The sequence below is a fragment of the Tachypleus tridentatus genome, chromosome 3 (genome assembly GCF_004210375.1).
Source record: "Tachypleus tridentatus isolate NWPU-2018 chromosome 3, ASM421037v1, whole genome shotgun sequence".
Classification (NCBI taxonomy): domain Eukaryota; kingdom Metazoa; phylum Arthropoda; class Merostomata; order Xiphosura; family Limulidae; genus Tachypleus; species Tachypleus tridentatus.
In genome coordinates, this window is record NC_134827.1 from 80608182 (window position 1) to 80633489 (window position 25308).

General features: G+C 32.0%; 1 protein-coding gene across 1 annotated transcript; it reads right to left on the reverse strand.

Annotated features, from left to right (window-relative positions):
* Positions 1-4820: 4820 nt before the first annotated feature.
* LOC143247324 (rab GDP dissociation inhibitor alpha-like) lies at positions 4821-25052 on the reverse strand. The gene is made up of 10 exons (XM_076495170.1): positions 24587-25052; positions 21595-21802; positions 18291-18425; positions 14533-14731; positions 11533-11664; positions 10307-10475; positions 9226-9328; positions 8197-8341; positions 6343-6397; positions 4821-5436 (listed from the first exon to the last, which is right to left on the reverse strand). The coding sequence occupies exons 1-10, from the start codon at positions 24629-24631 to the stop codon at positions 5296-5298; spliced, it is 1332 nt and encodes a 443-aa protein (XP_076351285.1). The 5' UTR covers positions 24632-25052; the 3' UTR covers positions 4821-5295.
* Between the last annotated feature and the right edge of the window lie 256 nt (positions 25053-25308).

Genomic DNA, 25308 nt, shown 5'->3' on the forward strand with positions numbered 1-25308 from the left:
GTTCCAAAGGCCCTCACGTTTCCAAGATATGCCAGTACTTTCGTTATTAAACGCTCTATCTGTTCCTCAAGGAGACATCACTATATATTAAACTACAGGAATCATTGAAAAGACTGGCAATCGATGCGTTTTTACGTGTCTCTATGGATATATGGAGAGAAAGAAAGGAAACGTTACCTAAATAAAAATACTTTTCTCTGGAAGCTACGCGTTGCAAACAAACCAAACAAATGAATTTAAGAAATAATACAAAATACGCGTGTATTTCTTGTTGTTTTTGTATTAGTAATTTACGCTCAGAGTTACACGAATGGCTCTCTGCAAATAGCTGTTTCTGTTTTGAGCTAATAGAATAGAATTGGTTCATAATAAATTTATTCAACCGTTTGTTGTGCTATTAAGTTAGATTTTCTTTGCAAATAACGCGCAACTGACAATATCACATTCACCTTTTTTTTTTCAGCAGGCTCAATATTGAGCAATTACGAGAGAATGGTAACGTGACTGCAGGATGTACGGACACCTATTCAAGTGAGAGAGAGCTAATTTTGGTAAAATGTTACCATAATTTTGTACAAAAATGAAACAAATCATTTCAATTTTACTAAAACAACACATGCAAATGTGTATAAAAAATTAATAACATTAAGTGATTGTATTGTGCATCAAATACTTAATTTGCCAGGTCACAAAATACGTAACTCTAACTGATTGGGAAATACTGATTACAAGGAAGGTAGCTGCCCAGAAAAACTCGCCACAAAAAAGCTTTTAAATGAATTTTAGATTTACAATGGAGCTGGTTCAACAAGATCCCTACTCGAACCTTTGATTTGTATCCCAACAAATCAACCATATGAAATCCTTCACTTTTAACAGATATTTAAAAAAACTATTATCCATATGTCAAATACTGCCTAAAGGTTTTCTATAAATACAACAATAACAATGTCAAAACTATACTATTCACTTGTCAAATACTACCTGCCCGGCATAGCTAGGTGGTTTAAGGCATTCGACTCGTAATCTGAGGTTCGCAGGTTCGAATCTCGTTCGCACCAAACATGCTCCCCCCTTTCAGCCGTGAGGGTGTTATGATGTTACGGTCAATCCCACTATTCGTTGGTAAAAGAGTAGCCCAAGAGCTGGCGGTGGGTGGTGATGACTAGCTGCCTTCCCTATAGTTTTACACTGCAAAATTAGGGACGGTTAGCACAGATAGCCCTCGAGTAGCTTTGCGCGAAATTCTAAACAAACAAGCACTTCCTAAAGGTTTTGTATTAATACAACAGTAACAGTATTTCTGTGTAAAGGCATGTACTGTTCCAGTTCTCTTAAAGTTTATACATGTGAACCAACGCTGTTAGTTCTAATGAAGTCACCACAACAGCAGTATTTGTCATCTCAGATGGAGGCTCTACAGCTTCCATTAAGAGCTGTTAAATTACAGTTAAATAATCGTTTCTTATCTGATCGTATCGACCGATGTCTGCTTTCGTTCATAGGTCACGAGACAACTCTTTAAACCAACTGCTGAAACTGTGTTAACGATTCTAGATTAGGTTTATGTCCACAAATGTACCATCTAGGTCCAGAACAAAATACCAATAAGTTTGGTAATATATTTACTTTGCGGAATGAAAGAAATAATTGATAACAAGTCCATGAAATTTGCCAAAATATTAATGCCAGCCCATCCGTTGTAATTAATTTCCATCATGAGTGACATCCATTGAACATTTATATTACTATATCACTTTTGACTCGAACTTTTATTTTTCATAAACACAAGTAGAGATTGGAAAACTGAGCCTTTCACAAGTAACGGTAAGAAAATCTTGGTGGAACGAATACTCTGTTTATAGAACAACACACTGGAATCCAAACATCGTATACTCAGTACTTTGAAACATAAAACGTTCGGAAATTTTCATTCTCTTTACAATGTCATCGATGCACGTTCCCCAGTGGCAAACTGGACTTACACATTACAAAACGGATTTCGATACCTATGGAGGCTAAGTGACAAATAGTACATTGTGTACCTGACTATAAATAAAGCTCATTGGCGCATTTCAATGTTAAATCCTTAGTTGTAAATTTCAGATGACAAAATGATTTATTTCCGGTTGGTAAACCAAAGTTCTGAGACAGACGAGAAACAGAAAAATGGATATAAATCAATAAAAGTTTCCAATAATTACCTGTCACATAATACGAGATATTTTCTCTCACAATCTGGTAAAATTAATTAACAACCGTAATTGTAGACAATATTCCAAATGACCGCCAATTTATGGCCGTGTGTGACTGGGCTGGGTCATGATAAATTATTTTCTCTCTTTCCACCGGCATCGATCGTTATTTACGTAATACAAACAGGAAACAAGCTGAGGAAGACAGTCCAGTGCTGAAACAGTGGTCAAACTTTTTAAGCACTAAGCCACATACGGCTATTTGATATGTTCACTGCAGAAAATCGATCTCCTTATTTAACATTGTCCCACATCACTAAGGATTGTTTTTCTTGTAGCAAAGCCACATAGGACTATCTATTGTGTCCACCAAGGAAAATCGAACTCCTGATTTTAGCATTGTAAATCCGCACTTACCACCGTCCCAGTGTGGACCTGTCATGAAGGAAAATTGATTTATACAAAATTAATTTATAAAGATAGTTTATTTTCCACGGATACCCAAGATTTTTATTTATTAGGCCAAGTTTTTTTATCTTCTTCTCATAAACAACGATTAGTGTTCTAATAATTGAAAATCTGGATAGTTTCTGGGCAATCAAAAATGAAAAATAAGAAAATATTAAAAGGAAAAAAAAATGCATCTGCAACCTCCACGTGAGTAACTCCGAATTCTAAGTTACATACGGCGCACGGGAAATTTCAGATTTATGAAAACAGGATTTTAAGGTTATAACACAGATCTTCAATAAACTAACAATGTTTGTTTTAATGTCAACAATCTAACATTACGCAAGAATGCTTAGACGAGCTTTGCTTATACGTTGTCGAATTCAGACTGAGGCTCGAGAGGTGATTATACTCTGTACTCGCCATATTTACTCTTGTGGCTTCGTTATAAAAGTTACTGTCACTCTTATTATTTGGTTCAAAGAGCAAGACAGAGTGTCTTTAGAAGATAGTAGTGTTGGTTGGATACATTCTCACAATACCTTGAATATAAAGGTATCTGATATGTTTAGCTCATGTGTACGTGAGATACTGTTCAGGTTGAAAATTTAAATTCATGACACATTATAGCTGGCAGAGCTTGAACGGCATTCTTAGTGTATACCTAGGGCTCAAAGTGCACATTGTGTTTTTGTTGTCACAACAGGATACAATATTCACATCCACAGACTAGGCACACTGACCAATAGGTCACGGTTTGCACCTGCACTTGGAACAAAAATACGATAATTTTTTATTTCAATATTTGTAATGTCTGTGCAGAATTATTTATCGATCAACTTTGTAACTGTTTTTTTTTTCAATTAAATAAACAAAGACCGTTTGATAAAAATCACACATTTCAAGACTGTTCAGAAAATGTTCGATCAAATTCAACAAATGTAATGGGCCAATAAAATATTAAAAAATACTTAATTCTCCTAATCTGTGGAATTTCTGTGCTAATGATTAGCTATTGTTACTGAAATATAACAAATAAAAAATTAACTCTTCTAAATACATAACTGTCATTAGCAGAACTAGTTTGTTTCCTTTTTGAAATTCCATGCAATGTTACCCAAGAACTCCATATGCTATCCTTCTCCAATTTAGCAGTGACAGACTAGAAGAAAAGCAGTTAAGACAATACACCATCACCCACCAGTTCTTGGACTTTTTTTTTTTTTTTTCAATAGATGGTGAGTTTCACCAGTACATTATTAATGATCCACTATTGAAAGGGGAAAGACACTGTTCAATGACAGATATTCAAACCCTCAGATTGCGTGCCGATTGCTTTAAATCACCAGACCAAGAAAAAGCAGAGTGGAAAATAAAAACTGACACAGGGAAAGATGGATTCTTGGCTATTCATCCTAAAATATGTAGTCTTCCCAGCTTCTGACCAGTGAGAAAGATATTTAAATAAAACCTTAAGTTTTTGCTGGAAATCCTAGTTCTAATAAGGCAATGTAATACGACTTTTAGGCCTAAGCTCATACTATACAATTCTGGGGATCACAATGGGACAAACCTACCATGCCTTCATTATCTTTAGAACAGTTTGTGAATTTCAAGTTTCTTTTTTGTTGTAAATTTCGACCTAACAAATATTCACAAGCCAAAACTGTTTTAATTAACAAACACGAATGAAGACCACACATGGTTTAAAACCCACCTTCCAATTAGAGAACTTTGAATCACATGACCAGTATTTATCCTTAATGTTTTGCATCACTTTGAATCTGAATCCACTCCAAATTTGTGTGAAAAGTTTCTGTCACAAGTTTCATCAAAGACCTTTGTCATACTTAAACAAATATCTGTATTTAGTCTACCAGTGTACTAGTAACAGCAACACTTGGAAATATTAGTTGTATATTCTTTATTGTGAAGTATTTCATTTCCATATCTAAGCTGATATTTAAGTTTTAAAATGTAATTTTTTTTTTAGCTAGTCAGACACGGTGAATGACCATTAGTTAACAAGATTCCCACAGCTTCTCCTTTTGTTGGGTATTTCACCTTTTAGTTTCATCCTCAATATTTGATCATGTGTTTAAACAGACTGTGTGAATGACTGTTTAAAAACACTGTGCAACATGTACAAAATACAGCCACAATTGTGAAAGAATATTTGAGGGAACCAGTATTTTATTTTGAAACAGTAATCTTACATAGTGCCACAGTGTAGTAACTATTATAGCACAGCAATGATAAAAATTGGAATGATAGTGGCTTGAATATCACACCTCAGCCAAATAACATTATTATTTTAATAGTATAACCAATTTAAACGTGCTAATGTGAATAACTTATCACCTACAGTTTTTATTACCTCCAGTTGACATAGAACTAATATAAGATCCACTATCATAGCATCGATAACAGCATAACAAGATTACAAGCCGACAGATGATAAGAGAAAATCTACAACGTGAATCAAATTTCACTAGATATTGGCGGTAATACTGGCAGCATATAGATGTGGTCAAAAATAGGCCCTGTTACACTCCCTCCATTTGCTGGGCTCTCTTCAGAATAAAAAAAGTATACAAAAAGAAAGAGAAGCAGAAGATGGTGCAATGCACCTGTAAAAACTATCACTCTCTCAATCCTGCTCCTCTCCTAATGTATGCTGCACCTTTGAGAAGTCGAAATCTTCGCCAGTACCTCTGCGGAAGATGTCCAAGACATCCAAACAAGTGGTCTCGAAGTGGGTAGTGGCATCGTAAGATTCTGATATAAATATCTAGGAAGAACACAAATATTTTCATGACAACAGAACCAAGTTTTTAACAACTATTGCACAATGCTTTCTACACAAGTTTTTATTCTCATCAAATTTGTTGATTTTGTACTGTACTAGAGGAGCTACAAACGGTCAACATATACCAACAAGGGTCATCAACATATACCAACAAGGGTCATCAACATATACCAACAAGGGTCATCAACATATACCAACAAGGGTCATCAACATATACCAACAAGGGTCATCAACATATACCAACAAGGGTCATCAACATATACCAACAAGGGTCATCAACATATACCAACAAGTGTCACAGAAGAACAAGAAAAAAGGGACAGTTGTAGAGAAAGTAATTTTTAAAATTTATTTTTGAACTCAAAATAAATTCTAAATTCAAACTAATAAACTTCAGGTATGTTTTTTTTGTTTATTTACAAATGCATACTATGAACCTATGCTATGTTCACAACCTACAAACAACATCTGGAGAATAAAACTATAGAAAATAAACCTTTATATAAAACAATTTTAATTTTATATGTTTGCCTGTACTAAGTTTAAGTTATTAGTGTTGAAGAAAACTGTTGTATCATAGACTGGTCATATCACAGTAACCATAACTAATGTTTAAAGAAAATAATTCAAAGAAACTACGAGTTTCACTTCACTAAAGTTTTAATGGTAGTTTTTAAAATTCTTAGTTGCACAAACATTCTTTTAACGAAATTACAAAGAAAAAAAGAAGTTTGTATTAATTTAAACACCCAACTCCTTTTTACAAGATTCACCTTAAGATATGTTCTATGATTTCACCTAATATCACCTATTCATTCTTGTTTGAAAAAATTCCAACTAGTTTTTTTTTTTTTAATCTGGTTACTAGTTATATATTGTCATACAAACCTGACTTTCTTGTCCATCGTCCTTTGGTTTGTAAACATCACTCACACTGACAAACCTAAACAAACAAGAAGTTTTTATATTCTGTTTTTGTATCATGTAAATAATTTACTAATGACAGTAAAAAAAAATTTATTCATTTTGAGAAATGGCCATAGACAACCAACTAGACAACTATTTAATTATACAGGGTGTCCCAAAAAAAATGTATACACACTTTGAATGATTATAACTCAAACTTTTTTTTTTTTTTTATAGGTACAATTGATTTGAAGTAATGGCAGAAGTAAGACTAAGCTTTGAGAAAAGGAAGTTTATCTTAAAGTGCTACTGGAAGTGCCAAAATGTAGCTGAAGTTTAGAAATGGTTTAGGAGGGAGTTTCAAACAGATCCACCAAGATGACTCACCATTACTCATATCAAAGAAGTTTGAAACAAATGGAACTGTTCAAGACGTCCATAAAGGGCGTTCTAGAAGACTGCAATTGTCCACCAGTCCCATGAGAAGCAGAGCTGTTGGTAAGTCTCCACCAATCTCCAAGAAAATCTGTTCAGCAAACAGCCCGTGAGACTGAAATCCCAAAATCGAGCATCCATCACATGTTGAAGTGTGTTTATTGGGAAAGTTTTATTCCAACACTAGTCCACACCCTCAATGAAGATGATCCTGTCCAGAGAGTTAAATTTTGTGAATGGCACCTGGCAAAATCTGCAGAGGATGCACAGTTTCCAAACAAGACTGTCTGGAGTAATGAGGTCATATTTAAGTTAAATGGCTCAGTTAATCGCTACAATTGCACCTACTGGGCACCTCAGAACCCACGTTACGGTTGAACTCCACGTAAACTTACCAAGTTTACAGTGTGGTGTGGATTATCAGTGTTGGGTGTAATTGGATCATTATTTTTCGAAAACACAGTCACTGGTCTTATCTGAACTTGCTGCAAGAATCTGTCATTCCACGAATTCGAGAGAAATTTGAAGATGAGGTATTTTATTTCCAGCAAGATGGAGCACCTCCCCACAACCATCGTAATGTGAGGGCCTACCTTGACGAAATTTTGCCAAACAGATGGATTGGTCAAAGAGGTAGCGCTAATTTTTCTCCACGTTCAGCAGGCCTCACACCTCTGGACTTTTTTTTTTCTTTAATGGGGATATGTCAAATATAACGTTTATAGCACAAAACCTGCAATAGTCAATGAGCTGAGAGCAGCAACTGAAAGTGAATGCACCCAAATACCGAATGAAATGATTCGTGAAGTTTGCAATTCCATCTGTCCGCATTATCAGCAGTGCCTGGATCAGAACGGTCATCAGTTATATATCTTAGATATATCTTAATAAACATTGTACTTATAACCATTCAAAATGTGTATATTTTTTTGGGACACAGTATATTTTTACATGCACTTTGAAAACATTTTCACTCTGCATACTTGAGTGACCTCCACAACATGTGGTATTTTAATAGAGGTGGTAGTTACTATACAACACAGCTGTTACTTGTAATTAATGAACTTATAACAAATTTATTTTGTTTCAGTTAGACAGTAAATGTTAGTTTCTTCACAAGCATTCCACTAACAAAGAAACTAAGTGACAGTATGTACATTGTTTCTGTCACTTATGACTTATGTTTTACTGGAATGCTCTTGAAGGTGTAAAATTAAACACTGAGTGTCCAGTTAAACAAAAATAAAGTTATACTTTAATATGCACTGCAGAAATTAACTACAAGTTTCAGTTTTTGTTGCAAGGTTACAGATTGTAGCATAAATCTTTTATGATATTTTAATAGTATCAGTCATAATACACAATACTTTATGGTCTGAACACTTTTAAAATTAGACTCACTTCTGTTCTATTGGTCCAAGAAGATCAAGTCCTGGTTTGATTTCTTCCTCCGGGTTTTCAGTCTCTACTGTTGTGCTTACCATAGCAACAAACCAGTTTTTTGCTGCCACTTGATGTGTGTAAGAAACCATCGATACATATATGTCTTTAAAAAAATAAAAATATATTACTTCAAAGAAGACTGTGCCATAATATGCTCTGAAATGAAATTATACACAAAATTTTAACTTCCAACTGTAATCCCATAGTTTATTATTGAATACATGTCTATACAAGCCACTCTAATAATGTTTATTTCCACATCTATGCATTTATTTGCAATAAAGTTTGTTAAATATATACACAACAACAGGTTTCAACTTCCACAAAGACACATGTATGTTAGTGAAATATAAGCTAGAGAATTACAATAAATTTATGAACAGAGCATATGGTGTTTAGTACAGTTTAATTTTTATATACTGATTATCACAAAAAAGATATTATAGACCAGTGAAAAACAAACAAACATTACTAAAAATAAACATTACAGAACAATAAAAAGAAATGAAATTATTGTATTTTCAACAACAGCCCTTTACTATATCCCTATGTTGTTTCCACTTACATGACTTTCTACTTGGTATAAATCACACAGTAGATATATGTATTACTGCAACAGACTTTCTGACCCAATATTAAGTGTGATAATCAGTTAGACATTATGGTAATTACATCAATAGTTTATGATACTGTGGTGAAAGTTTTAAAAAACTGTTAGAATTATTGTAACAGCCAGTAATATTATAAATACTAAGTTTCTGAAAGTGGACATTTACCATAACTTTAAGGCTTTTAATGAAAAGAATTCTCACTAAACTACATGCACGCACACACATGGCCTGGTTTCTCCTACACATTAAATTAACAAAACCATTTCAGAAATGGAAACACTAAATGTTTTTCAAAGTTTCACTGGTAATTTTTAATTTTTGATGGGACAGAAGAATTAAGCAAATGTTTGACTTACAAAACTCCGAGACATCTTACCTGAATGGCGATCAACTTGTTTCTGAGGAATGATTATCTGACATGACAAAGCATCTTTGGTGTTGGGAATTGGATGGTTCATCAAACAGATACATCTGATTACCTAAAAATATGTACGAATTAGAACCAGACAAACACTGCATATTCTGACACTTCAGAAATATTTTGCAGTTCATAACTAATGTATTTCGACAAATAAATAAGCACTAGAGATCAATGAAAATCAAATCAATGAAGAAAGTTAACACAGTAGAAACAGAACAATGTTTTTTTATTCATGTGTAATGCTGCAAGGTAGTAATTCTTAAACAGGGGGACAACAATAGAGGCAGTAGTAAACAGTGTTCATGTATTCTAAAGATTCATTGTGTGTGCGTGATGATGCAAGTTTGGAAGGGGGAGAATACTTGTAGGAGAACGTTTGACAACTCCAGTTCTAGTACACAATGACATGTTACAGTATCCAATAATACAAAACTGATCTTAACAGAGTGGCCTGTCTTGGATGCATTTTAGTGGACTAGTATTTTCTAAAATCTGATCACAGATTGGTTATAACACATTAATTATGTACATACATTATCACTAGTTACAAATAATTTTGTAACTTTCTGTTTTCTTAAAACATAGAACAATAAATAAAGTATAAGAAATTATTACCTTCCACTTACAAACTTTGTACCCATTTGCAACTGGTTGTAACTTATTAAGTCTTATCACATTTTGAACATGGTAAATGTAAAATAATTCTTTTAGGTTTTATATATGAATTTTGAACAAAAATATTATAAAATTCTCTAAGTAATTCCATTATAAGTTAACTGGCTTAATACCCAAGCTGTATGCAATTAAAAAAAAAGAAGAAGATTTTTAAGCTTAATAATGTTTCACTTTACCACTAAGAATTTACCATGAAAAGAAAAAGGATTTCCATGTAAATATTTTGCAAAGGCTCAGAGATCCACTTGGGTGATATTCTGAGCTTTCAATCGACTATTTACATATCATAGACAAAAGTAGGCGTAAGTAGCTGTTTCCAAAAACTGAAAGAGATGGGACTGAGCCATTTAGCTCAACCTACCTGGCCCACTTTCTCTACCCGCTCAGGAATGTAAGAAGGGTCACAGTAAACTTGTTTGCACTTTGCCGTTTCAGATCCAGAACGAACACCAACAATTTTTCCATTCTCTAACACTAATTCATCAATTGGTTTATCTAGCATGTAGGTGCCTCCATAAATAGCACTTAACCTATTTAAAAAGAAAAACGTGAGATTAGTAATATCTGATTCACTAAAAAATACAACTTCATCATCCGATACACAAAAAGCAGCCTTTACAAGCTGTCCCAAAATTAACAGTATTGGCACCATTATATCCTGTAGTTATTGAATTGTTTTCATAGCATATTTCTGAAAAGCTACACTGTATATAGAAAAGCTAATGATATGATACATTTTTCCCCTCATAATTTGATATTATGGTCCAGCACAGCCAGCTAGTTAGAGCATTTGACTGATGATCTGAGGATCGTAAGTTCGAATCCCCATCACACCAAATGTGCTTGCCCTTTCAGCTGCTATAATGTGATGGTCAATCCTACTACTCATTGGTAAATAAGTAGCCTAAGAATTGGCAGTGGGCAGTGATGAGTAGCTGCTTTCCCTCTTGTATTACATTGCTAAATTAGGGATGTCCAGGACAGATAGCCTTTGTGTAGTTTTGTGCAAAATTCAAAAACAATTTGATATTAAAAAACAAACCAACACAAAACACCCCACAATTCAGCTATAAAGTACAATTAAAAATACTGAACATCCTCAGGTACCTCTTTTGTCTGTGTAACAATAACTGCAATCCCACTTTTCCTGCTAACTTCTCTTTGCCATAACATAAATTTATAATTTGTTTTACTATAAGCACAGAACAAACTAACATCTTCTACACATTAACTCAGAGATAAATAGTTAAAGATGCTAAAGTTAAAAGGTTTCTTAACATTAAAATATCTTTTCCATGTAAAAATACTAATTTGCTTTACTATTTAGATTTAGATCTAATATAAAGATCATTAACTTGTCACCTTGTACTTAAGAGCTAAATGTTACATGTGTTTAACACAACATTATAGACACAACAGAGATAGAGGTTTTGTCCATCATGCACTATGATTCTTAAATATAAAATTTACAAATCTTTGTAGTAACTCTCCAAGGCCATAGAAGTGGATAGAAATAGGAGAATTTTCTATAGCAAGTTAAGTAACCACTGTGCAATGTGATTCTTGTAACATAAGCCTAAGGCATACCTGGCAAATCCTTGTGGTAGCTCTCCAAGGCCGTAAAGAGGATAGAGATAAGGGCTTTTTCCATAGCGAGCTAATGAATCACTGTATAGCTTGATCCTCTCTATTATTTCTAAACAAGACTTGTTGAGATATCTAGAGAAAACAATAAATAAACATTACAAAAATGTGTGTAGTATGAGCATGTGTAGTGTCAGGATTGACCTTTCCTCACCATAACTAGTCTATATTTATGTGTGTAGTATGAGCATGTGTAGTGTCAGGATTGACCTTTCCTCACCATAACTAGTCTATATTTATGTGTGTAGTATGAGCATGTGTAGTGTCAGGATTGACCTTTCCTCACCATAACTAGTCTATATTTATGCATTAACATACTCAATTATTTTTCATAACTTTTCAGAGAAAAACATTGTTGAAGGTTATACAACTTTGTCTGAAGTAAAAACCAAAAAACAAAGTTATCTAAGAAGGGGAAAAAACAAAACTCAAATCAAATAACTACAAGAAACTAAAAAGAAAAAGAAAAAAAGACATCTATGAAAAGTAAAAACATTTGAAGAATTGAGAATTAAGGTTAGAAAAATAATTTCACCATGAACATTCAACTATGGATCATTTCTATATTTATTAAAATTACCATTGATTAAGACAAAATGTCTAATAGACTATACAACTATTAATTTTGGTTACTTCCAGACAGGATATCCATTGTTAATGTATGTATAACTAACACCTCTGAAGGCTTTCTTTTTGATCAGTTGCATGTGTAAGTAAAACTTGCAATAAAAACAAAGAAAATGAACCTAAAAATAATTCTATCTTCAGTGTTCATCTTTCACCATAACTATGCATTGAATTATTATAAAACATTAAGTAAAAACTGAACTTCCATACATTTAGGCCAAATAATTAAGACAAAAACCAATTAATCTCTACAATTTGATGAAACACAGTTGACAAAAACCTAACAAATTTAGCTACACAATTTGACAAAACAACTACCCCCTTACAAAAATCCAATCTGATGAAACACCTCAAAGAAATTAAACAAACACAACTCAACAATTAGACTGAATAACTCACAAAAGTTAACTTTCCTAAACTGAAAATGTATTTACAATAAAACTTGCACCTATTAATACTATGGTTATTCTTCAACATCCAGGGTTTCAGCTTCACATCATCTATGAATTGGATGTTTTCTCGCTTACTCCAGTCTTTTTTACCCCTATAAATGTTTGTGGTAATATCTTCACCACCTACATCATGCACCCTCTATCCTGGTGCTGTATAAAAGAATTTCATTCTGATAACATAATGACTTTTTCGAGAAAGACACCATCCCAATAAAAAATACTGGTGTGTAATAAGGATGAAGGTTATCAGTGGAAGTAAGTATTATTGGAAACACATTTTCAATTTGTTATTTAAACAAAAAAAAAAAAAAACCTTCAAAACATACCATCCACTGACACTATAGCTAGAATCCCACACAGAGAAGATGGCAAGACCACTGAGGGCATTGACCATAAAGAAAGAATCTGCACAGATTTAGGGTATACAAAGGCAGTGGTAATCAAGAGAACCACACTACATCCAGAACAGGAATGCTCTTCCCCTGGAGCATAATTCTTGAATCAACAGTGGAAATATTAGTTGAGTGATTATTATTGTATGCCAGTTCCAACCAGATAATCAATGTTCCACAACTCTGGGTTGGAATTAAGGGGTCTTGTTCCCAATATTCCTCGTTGGTTGCTAGGGCAATTGGACTGCAATCTTATATACACATTAGGTTGTCCAGAAATAAATGTTAGAATTCTCATAATGACATTTAGAAGCTGAATACTGAGTACCTAATCATTGGTGTTGTCACTTACAAGGTGTCTTAATCTTCTACTGCTTCAACTCTACTCAGAGTAAGTTTTGTAACCCCTAAGACAGTATAAACAGAAAGGACTTTTGTCAGATTTTCTTCTATGACTTCAAACTTGGAAGGAAAGGTACCGAAATTACACGAAACATCAACAAGGCATTCAGCCATGGATCTATTACTGAACGTACAGTTTAGTGTTGGTTACAATGGTTTTGACATGGAGATGAAAGTCTTGAAGACCACAAAGGTTGTGGAAGGAAGCCATCTTTAGATGAAAATACACCAAGGGAAGCAGTTGAGACAGACCTTCACACAGACCCTCATGAATTTGCAGAAAAGTCAGGTACACATAAATGAAGCATTGTTAACCACCTGAGCGTGATTGGAAAGATGAACAAGTTAGATAAGTGGGTTCTGCACGAGATGACTGAAGATCAACAAAACCTTTCCCCTACAAATTTTCATTTTTTCAAGTACTTTTACAACTTTTTCAACAATAAATGCTTTCAAAACCAGACAGCAGCAGAAGAAGCTTTCAGAGAGTTCACTCATCATAGAAACTCAGATTTCCACAGCAGGGGCATAAACAGTATTGTTACACGTTGGCAAAAGTGTATTGAAGCAAATGGTGCTTACTTTCATTGAAGTATGCTTTACAACAGTGGTTTATATTTTTCCAAACTTCGCAATTCAAAAATAACATTTATTTTCGGACAACTGAAAAAGATGCACATGTGACTGGATCCCAAACTGTAGAAATGGAGTGAAGAATTGATTCCAAACCATCAAAATAACTACAAAAAGTAAACAACACTTAAGTGGACAAACTTTCTCTTTCACATGAAGAAGTCCAAAAGACAACATCCTACATCACAAGTTTCACACAAAGGACACTGGGGTTGTCCTATCACAAAACTTGTTTTATACACAAGACAAGAATTCTCATTACAATGTACAGTTTCTAACAAAGAACACAGAGATCACATCATACAATATTACACAGGAACTGTCTGATAAATAAATTAGTTTCCTCAATTCTTGTATTCAAGATGAATTTCAGCCTAACATGTTTACACTCCAATACATGTAATATTAGGCTTAAAATATTAATAAAAGAAACTTACTCATCATCCCTATACAAGGCCAACGCATGACCTGTAAAGTCAGCAGTGTCATTGTCTAACCCAAACTTTTCATACATCATGGCTGCAGTCATTGTTTTTGGATCAATTTCTTTCCATGTTTTTGGGTTATCCACGCAAAATTCATGAACAAAGGCCAAGAAACTACGAAATCTTCTCTTCTCAAACATACCCATCAAATCTAAAGAAAACAAAAAGGTTTCATTGAGACATATGACATACTGCTGCCCTATAAAGATGTACAAAACAATAAAGTTAGCTTGCCTACAACTATTTCCAATGAAGGGTAAAAATAGCTGTAAAAAAGCATGGTGAAAATTACATTTGTTTAAAGCAAAATTTTAAATTACTGTTTGAAAGTGTAGGTCTATCTGTTCTGATATTTCTAAAAAGTGCTTCCCTTTTCGTGGACAATCGATTTACTTTGACCTAGTGATCCTACTAGAATTATATTTTTTGCTGTGCTTCTTAAGTATAACAGATTAATCAATATCATCCAATTGTATGTTTAATAAGAAGTGATTTTATTAATTCAGTAATTGGAACAGTACTGTTACAAACTCAAACTTTCCCTTCTTTAAGTGTCATAACACTAACATATGGTCAAGCCATGCTTACCTTTGCTTTATTATTTCATGTTAGAAACAGACAGTGACAGTTAATTACTTTAGCTTTACACTTGTTTGATACATTTTAGATTTAAAGGAAAAGCTGAAAAGTTAACATCTGAAAATAAAATTGTTTTGTTTGTTTGTTTCAAATTAAGCACAAAGCTATACAGTGGATATCTGTGCTAGTACTGAAAAAAATTCATGTTTCATTTTTACTGCAGCACAAATACAATACTTTATAGCAAGACATGACAAAGCTGATGTCTGAGGTTTAAACTGGAAGGTTGCATCCAGTTACTTTTAAATATTTAATCAATACAGAATCTAAATTAAGTTATTCAATTTTATTTTAACTTTATGAAGATGCTTGATATACATGCAGAGTACAAGGGAAGCATCTTCATAAAGTTTTTGTGTCCAAGTCACCATGTTACATTCAAACTTTAATTAAATGCCTTTAATATCAGTGTATGTGAATTAATATAACATTACTATTTACATCATGACTCCAATTTTTAAAACCTTTAAAAAATATTTAAAGTTTCAGATGTACTGTTGTGTGACCAATGAGCTATTAAAATTCTCTGCTCTGACATTCTGTATATCCAGTAATACAAGGGAAGTCCTGTAAAGATTTGTCTAAGTAATGTGATGCTAAGATAACCCTTTGACTCTTTTATTTCAAAGTTTTCTGAATGAATATGTTGGAATTAGTAATAAATTTTTCAACCTCTCACAGCTACCATACCCAATTTCAACTGTATAGCTAACATGTAGATGTTACATACACATGTTTAACTATTAAAAACAGCTCATTTTTTGAGTAGTCTATCAAAGGTTATTTTGAAATTGGTGCCAAGTATATGAAATTGACCATTGTATTGTTGGCAGTTTGACTGACTACAGCACTTAGTTTTCTTACATAAAAATGTCAGAGAAACAGTGTAAATTGTATTTTGGTCTTACTTTCATATTGTAGTTATTTATTAAAATGCATAATTAAAAAGGTTTAAAGATTTTTTAAATATACCATATACTTCAAGTCCATTTGCAAGGATTACAATATTATGCATCTCTCTCAATGAAACTGTGTGGTAAAGGAAAAAATGGAAAGTGAAACATTAAATATTATCTATGTATGAAAAAGACCTGAAATTAAAAATATAAAGAAAACAAAAAAAATCACACAATATGTTTTTCTATTTCCTAATTTTAATCATTTTACTGCATTGTACACTGATAATAATAGCTAGAGTTAGTGATGTGACAACGAAAATGAAAAGTACAGTTGAAACACTTACCTTAAAAAAAAAAAAAAACTTTTAAAGATAATTTTAGGAGGTTCTAGAGGTTATGCAAATTAAATATAACAACTAAAAGATAAAGAAAAGTATTTTTACACTTAAAGTGAAAATCACTTTGCATTAAATTTGTTAATACAGGGTGTTTGGAAAGTCATTGTGCACTTATATATGTATATAATTACAAAACTGCACAGTGACTTTCCAAACACCCTGTAGTTTAAGTACAATAGATAATGTAACATGTTTAGTAAAAACAAATAAAGGATGTCATTATTTGAGTACAAAAACTTATAATCTTACAAGTTTTAAGAAGGTACATTAAGAAACCTTGGTGATACCTCATGTACTCTTATCCAAGTGATATTTATGGTTCAGTTTCTGCAACCTACATGAGCCTGCTGTGAAAGGGTCAAAGCGAAAAATTCTCTTTACAATGGTCCACAGCATGTTTCAGATTATTCCATTGATGACAACAACAATTTAAGAAATTTAACACTAGTGTAATAACACCATGTAACACAAATTTTGTTCCTGTATAGTACCAGTTATTTCTTAAATGTTTATGTTTTATAAGTGCAGAAAATGGCCATTATTCCCTTCAAACTTTGCTTTTGTGACCTGAATAATGAAATTTAGAAATTAACCTATTTTCTGTGTAAAAATGGGCAAATTTGCATATTTTCATTTACATAAGGATTGAATAAAACATATGAATCAAGATTTACATGTATTTATACTGATGTTATACGAAAAAGTTTAGAAGTGAGCAGTTTTTTGAGATTTGCGACTGTAATGTAAATCATTTTCACGTATCAGCTCCCAAAGATAGTCTCCCATCACGTTTTCATTATATGCTCCCAGGTCACAAAAGCAAAGTTTGAAGAGAAAAATATGTCTTTTCCATTTAGTTTAGGCATAAGCAATTAGGAAAACACTTTCTGCTTAGGAACAAGAAAAGTAAAAATTTTGTTACCCAGTGTAATTTCAAGGATAACTTTGATGAGTCAACAAATGTCTACTTCACAGCAAGATATTTCATGATTAGAGTTTTCCTTCTCATAATGAAGAAATATTACACATGTATGCTTACATTACACACCTATATATTCATATACAGACACACGAGGACTTTAACCATTAAAAACCCTCATCAATGTTTACATGAAAATCAAGTGAACCCAAACATGACACCAACTATAAAACCCTTACAAAGGCCCATATGTAAATTAGTAAATCCAGTTAGAATCAGTTACACAAACTTTAAAACCCTCACCAAACGTAGTGCTGAACTCAAGTAAATACATTCAGAACGCCTACAATTTCTACTCAGAACTAATTACTTTAGCGACAGATTTTCTTTAAGAATTTATCTAAACTAAAAGGAAAGATGAAAAAATTTATACCACACTGAATACCAAAAAATGCCAAAACCAACTATACTATCCACAATAAATATGTAGGTCTTCTTAAATTTATTCTTAGGTTTCAGACAAAAATCTTACCAACTGAAGGATTACCTTATGTTTAATCTTTTCTTAAAATGGTCATTCCTTCTTTGGTAAAGAATAGATTATACAGAAATACAGGAACTAAAGCACTTAAGATCTCATCCTTGGGTATAAATTACACATAAATGAATTTTAAAAACAATCTCATGTAGCAGTGAGTCAGAGTTTTAAGAATAATTAGACCAACCAGCTGTAACTCAAAGAAGTTCAATGTGTAACAAAAACATAAATAAAGCTCATTTGATTTTACTGAAAACTTATTGAAAAAAGTAACAAAAATGCTAACAGTAAGTGCAGAAAACTGAATTTATTTTTACCTGAAGCCAAGGCCTCTTTCTCATCTGCAGGAACTTTATAAATCTTTCCTCCCTTATAGACATAACTTCCTTCAACCGATTTAAACTCTAGGTAGCGAGTCACGCCTGTATGGATGAGTAACTTCACCAGCTGGCCTGAATAAGAAACATTGAGACACAATAAGGTACACTGAACCAAATGGGTAACAAAAAGAAAACTCAGATAAATTCTTTTGTAATGTGTAATACACAAGAGAAATGTGCATATAATGAATTATTTTCTCACATGTATTTTTTTTCATGCATTTTTTTACGTGTACTTGTTTTCAACTGCAGAAAAAAAAAAGGCGATTAAATAGATTGAAAGATAAAATTTATTTCTATTTACATTATTAATACAGTTCAACATATTATCTATATTTCCACAATAAATTAGGAATACAAGTACAAAATGTTAGACTTTGTGGATTTAACTAAGACACTTCTGTGCAAAAACATAAAAACTTAAAAAAAGAGACAAGATTGTATTATCATTATTATTGCAAGCTTACATTACTAACAAAACAAATATAAAAAAAACATTCCTTTACTAGAACTTCTCTCAAATAATGTCAATTTTTTTTCCCCAACTATTACAAGTTACCTCCTCCAGAGTAAGGTAGAATATTTTTTCATACAGGTACAATGTTTCATATTAACACTAGAAATAGGTGACCTTGTTTATTTAGTTCAACACTCAACATTTCACCTCACAGATTCTTCAGGAGCATTTACTAACACACAAACCAAAACTTGTGTTAGGTCATTTATTTTTAGAATTAATATGTTTTCTACATACCAACATGCATTACAGAAACTAAGTAACAAGGTTTGATGTTTTGGTCACTGGTACAATCATGCTTAAGCACACAAGTTTTTGGTTTTCAAATCTTCTTTACTGTTAAAACTTGTGTAACACAGAACGATTGTACCAGTGATCAAAATTCTGTAACCATTTTAAATATATTCTACCTAACTGTAAAAGCTTTAACTTATAATAATGCTTATAATGAACGAGGAAACTCAAACACATTAAAAAAATTTTCTTCATTCAATACAAGACACTGTTTTTAAATTACCAACATGGAAAAGAATCTATCTTCTGCTCAGTTTTAAAAGTTGTAGAGTATACATATAATCACAGCTGTAGAACAAACATGTATGGCATAATTGTTGGCAAAAACTCGCTGCCTTTGCCACTGTACCATCCAATACCCAGAAGCCTATTCTGGGATTGTTGTTATAAGTAAGTTTAACATTCTGGAGAGCAACACATCCAAGCTTACTGGTCATTTGCATGCTTCAAATTAATTTTTTCTATTGAATGGTATGAGCTAAAGAGATAGGTCACAACTTTCCAATGTTCAAGAATATACATCCCTAATTACCGACCAGATGGAAGGCAGCCAGATAAAAGAACACATTAGCTGAAGAGCTTTGTATGGCTCTTTGAACAGAATAGCTGGATTTACTGTCATTTTTGTAACATACACAGTTTCTTAAATGATATCATGTAAACCTTGCATTCCATAACCTACCGTCAGATCCAATAATTACCGAGCCTTATCTGGGGCAAAATGGTGGGAATAACCAATTCTATACAAAATATTTTTTATTTAAAAGGACATAATTAGAAAGTGTAACAGAGTTTCAATATTGAATATAGTAAGGTTATGGTAAATAAAAACTTCTGTAATGTTGTGATAATTGATTTTTGCCACCATCACTTGGCTTGCAGATTAAAAAACAATTACACAAACTTCTGATCAGCTGTTGCAGCATCTACTTATATGGTTATGCAAAAATAACTCTTTCACTAGCATCAGGACTTCAGTCAATGCAATTATCTTTATTTTGTGCAAGTCTCCATACAGAATGTTGAAATACAAATATATCACTTATGATAACAAAATCTACAAAAACAGGGTGGGTAATATGACCATGCTACGTACAAAAAAAAAACCACAGGGAAAATTACAAATATCTTTTCAGAAACTTCACAAAAACATACTTACTGCAATACATCTTGCTTGTAAATTACATTCATATAATCCATTAACAATGTTTTTTTCATAAGTTTTATAACTTCATGTACAAACATTTAAATCACATGTAACATTCAAATTGGGTCAATGTTTAATACTAATTAATATTATCTCAAATTGTTTTATTCACAGTTAATCAATATAGAAACGACTGGAACTTTTCACCTCACTAATATATTGGAAGGATATCAGTAGTTTCAACTAGTAAAACAAGCTATGAGGAATATGTTCATATAATTCTTTAAATATATGCCAGTTATACTCCAAACTTTGACATTTTCACCTACATTGTAAGTCTATTAACCTTACAGAATAGCAACTGTAAAACCATTTAATTTTGTTTTCAGATTTCTTACACAATTATAGTTCATAACCTGTAAAATGGAGGAGAATGGTTAAGTAAGAAAGCAAAATTTTTATTAACCATAAAACAGTTATCTTAAAATGTCAAACTGTAGCACAAAACTTGTATATTCATAATCAAGTTTCACTCACACACAAAAAAAAAACCTTTGTAAACTTCTTAACTAAGTATACAATTCTATGCGAGATACATTTCCATTTCTAGATTAAAACAGTTCTTTAACAGAATGCCACCAATGAAAGTTTAATACTGTTATTCCATTTAAGTGCCCTTGATGTTTACAAGACTATACTGGTTCTACTACACTGTGATCACAGACTCACATCAGTGAACCAAGGCAGAAACCTTTTTAAGCGTACTAGTACTATGAAGGCTTAGTTCAAATTATCTAAAGATCCTAAAATGATACAGAAGTTTTTGTAACTTCAACAGGAAAAGTTAAAGTTCAGAGAAATGTCTCACAGGTTACTGACCACTACATAGACAAGAGTCAGTTGACCAAAGAAGATAAAGCTATAAAAAAGGTATTAAATTTTGGTTGCTGCTGTGGCATCAAAAGTACTTTTTCACATGTTTATTCAGTTCAGATCTAATGTGCATTTATCAATTATAAATATATTTAAGTAACTACTACATACACACAATTAACAAAATGGTGAAAAATGCAACCAAAAAAAAGGTAAAACTCCATATGAGCACCATATAAGTAATTCTTTCAAAAAGCATATGGCAAGTGATGTAATATAGTAGTACTTAAAGACTCTGTTTAAATCCTTTCCACTTTCAAGTTGCCATCCAAGTTCATCCAAACAAGTGTTCAGTGTCCAGTACCAAACTCCTTTCAAAATTCTTGGCAAACAACAACAGGGTTACTTACCATTAGCCATCAGAAACTTTGGTATAAGATCCACATTCCAGTCTCTAGATCGACCGTATTCGTCCAATCTAGTTGTCAGCATGTTGAATTTTGCAAATAGTTCTTCTAGAGGAGTAATAGATGCACTTTCACCTCCGTAGTACTTGTTCCTATCCATGTGTAAGACTTTCTTCCCACTTACAGAGAGCATTCCACTTAAAATACATTCCTAGAAGGGTGTAATAAATGAGATGAATTTTCTTCATTCCCAAAAATAAGTTTCTAAGTTCAAACCACTTTCTTTAAATATTGTAAAACCCTGAAAGCTAAAGCTTAGCTACAATTAAATACTGCAGAACCATCAATGTAGAACCCTGGAAGTAAACACTAGTTTTGTTGGAATGTTACACAAATAGTGTAAAACCATCGAAGGTAAGGCCTAGTTCCATTTAAACATTGGAAAAGCCAAGAAGCTAAAACTTAGCTCTGTACAAGTACTATAAATGCTAAACTACATAATAAAATAGTTAAAAAATATTTTAGATTAATTTAAAAACAAAACAAAACTACAGTAAATATAAATAAAGAAACAGTGTGTCATCACATCAACAACAAAATTTTACTTACAGAAACCTCATGTTGTTTAAAGTTGAAAAAAACAACCAAAAAACACTTCAAATAATATAAAATACACATGCATACACATACTACTGTGCTAACTATGATGTTACAGAACAACCACTAGTGTAAAATTAAATTTAAATGATGTGTAAACACAATAAAAATACTACACTTAAAACTGACTGCAAATAAAATAAAAAAACAGTTCTGAAAATTCAAAATCAGAAAAAAAAAAAACCTTTACTCTCTAAATTATAATAAAATTAAGTTCTTCCACTTTCATTCTGACTGGAAACTACCAATTCAAGGTATGTGGAATTATTTTAAAAAATGAAACCAAAGTTTAAAATTCTATGTCCTACTCTTTCATAATTAATCTGGTCTTGTCTGTAGATAATTCATGCTAGGTACCTGTTAGCAGCTGGGGCATAAATATCTGTACTCATCTAACCTTAACCCCACTGCAGTTAATAAAATTCTACTGGGGTGTTACAATGACAAAACATTTCGGATAAAAATAGTTAAAAGATTTGTATAAAGAAAGTAAGGTGAAAACCTATATATATCAATAACAAGCCACATTTACTACCAGGTGTAGTTTAAATTATAATATTAACAGTTCCAAGGCCTAACTACATTTACTAACATAAAAGTACATTTAAAAGAACATTTTTGGTTATCAAAATCTAATTTCTATATACACTTTTCAAATACATAACACCCAAAATATAAGCACATTCACTAAAGAATGGTGCTCAAAACACACAATGGCAAAATACTGTTATTATGAAACCATATAATCATGAGCTTATCAAAAGCCCAAAGGTCATCAGGTTATAATTAACTAACTATTAACTGCTACAGTGTACTTAAAATTGCATCCGTAACATAAAGGAAGCAACTCAATTCACAACTTAACATCTTAAACTAATCAAGTATTTTATAGAGTACTTACCACTTACACATATATTATTATATTATTAATTATAATTACATCATTCTGTTTTTCACTACTTTAGAACCTTAAGATGCACTGTTCAGATTAGGTAATTGAAAACAAAATGTACTATGGATGATAATGGCCAAAGAACAATTACTGTACATTAACTGGAAATTGACAAAGTACACTTAATTTGTTGCCTAGATATATACACCATCATTTTGTTACTACTACACTAATGTTCACCTTTTAGAAAAGGTGAAATTAGAAAACTGTCACTTTACACATACGTTAATAACTGTACTTTTACCCATTTGGAAACTGTATAAAAAGTTTTCACATTAAAAACTGGAATGAAAAACTATTTGTTCGTAATGAAAGCTAAAAGTACCGACACTCATCCACAGGAAACCTTATGGTTATTTCTTCCTTGTAGAACACTGTTTTCAGTCTTGGACTGAAATTCAAAATAACAGATTACATAACTTAGAAATTACCATGAAGAATATATAAAAAACTGGGCTGAGGTCTTCTTTGACCAAGCAAGTTTATAATTCAGTAAATATAATTATAATTACATCATTCTCTGTTTTTCATCACTTTAGAACCTTAAGATGCACTGTTCAGATTGGGTAATTGAAAACAGAATGTACTACAGATGATGGACTGAAGTTCAAAATAACAAATTACACAACTTAGAAATTACTATGAGGAATATATAAAAAATTGGGCTGAGATCTTCTTTGACCAAGCAAGTTTATAATTCAGTAAATATAACATAGATGCAATTTTTTAATCACACAAATACTTACTACTAAAACGAAATTACAAATATAATGAATACGTAAATGTACACAAAGTATCTTGTAAAGCTATATAAAAACATTTCACCCAGTCATATCAATTTTTCTATGTCAAATTAAATATTTAATACTTACCAACTTATATTAAAGTCAAAGATGTATATATCGTGGTTAACAATAATCGTAAGTTAATTCTAACACCAAATGTATAAACAGAGAAGTTGTTTAAAGACCAATAAACTTAGAATATTCTAAACCTTCTTTTAAACATAGCATTAAACTGATAATTAATAAAAGCAACGTACCTAGTTTAGTTTCAGATACACTAGAAATAGAATTTCGCAGTAATAGTAATTGTGCATATTACTGGTACTACAACATGTATACTGAAGTAGACGTCTACAGTATGTTGTATTTACTAATTCTAGTATTAGTAATAATATATACTTAGTATTAAAGTAAATCGGTACTGCTCCTACAAATATCAGTAAAAAGTACCTATACTAATTATCTGTAAAATGTATTACTAGTACAATTATTAATTATGTTCAGTCTATATGTCTACGGTCCGAATAGTCACTGTTACTATATCTCAAGATATAGCCAGTAAAAAACGTAAGTTTAGACAAACACACTTGTATTCACTTGCCTTTAAACCGGTTCCTAAAACAATAACGTCGTAGTCTTCATCCATTTTATAATATTTGATGCGAACTTTAAATGAATAATTCGTAAGCCTATCCCAGTACAATTATCGCCAGAAATTTGATTCGGTAAAGCACCACCCCTTGGAATTCTCTCCACACTTCACAGTAACAGCTTTTACTGCTAAACAAATTACAACCTCTTACAATGTATTCAGCTGCTGCGCTGAAAACCTATGCGACGATACCTCAATATCCGCTAAAACATATAGTTCCACATTCTATGTCCCAATATTTAAAATATTATGCTTATTAAAGGTTCTTATAAAACAATGAAGTGGCAACATTTTGGATTTAAAATCATTAAAACAAAAAATCAATGTTCACTTACTTATTTATTATATTATATTAAATGTCGTCATGTAAATAAAAACCCGCCGGTATGGGTTTCTATTTAACAAACTAGCTGTAAGTGGCTCTCTCTGTAATTTTTATACTAATTTTTCAAGATTTTATTTCAGTATATTTTTATTTGTGTGATTAGTTTAACTAAATAAGCTTTATTGTGTAAATATATTGCAAAGATGCTACAAAACAAAGAAAACTGATGCTATGGGAACCATTACTTGTTATTGACAAGCCTAAAATAAAGTGTTCATTAACCTAAATAAAACTTCCGTCATTATTACTAATATTTAAACAGGCGTAATGTAATTTTTGCTGTTAA

Coding starts and splice junctions, on each gene's coding strand:
- LOC143247324 (XM_076495170.1), bottom strand. CDS start 24,631: ATGGATGAAGACTACGACGTTATTGTTTTAGGAACCGGTTTAAAG. Junction 21,803..24,586: donor TTTTAGGAACCGGTTTAAAG/GCAAGTGAATAC, acceptor ACACCCTTCTAG/GAATGTATTTTAAGTGGAAT. Junction 6,398..8,196: donor CTTGGACCAATAGAACAGAA/GTGAGTCTAATT, acceptor TTGTTTGTTTAG/GTTTGTCAGTGTGAGTGATG.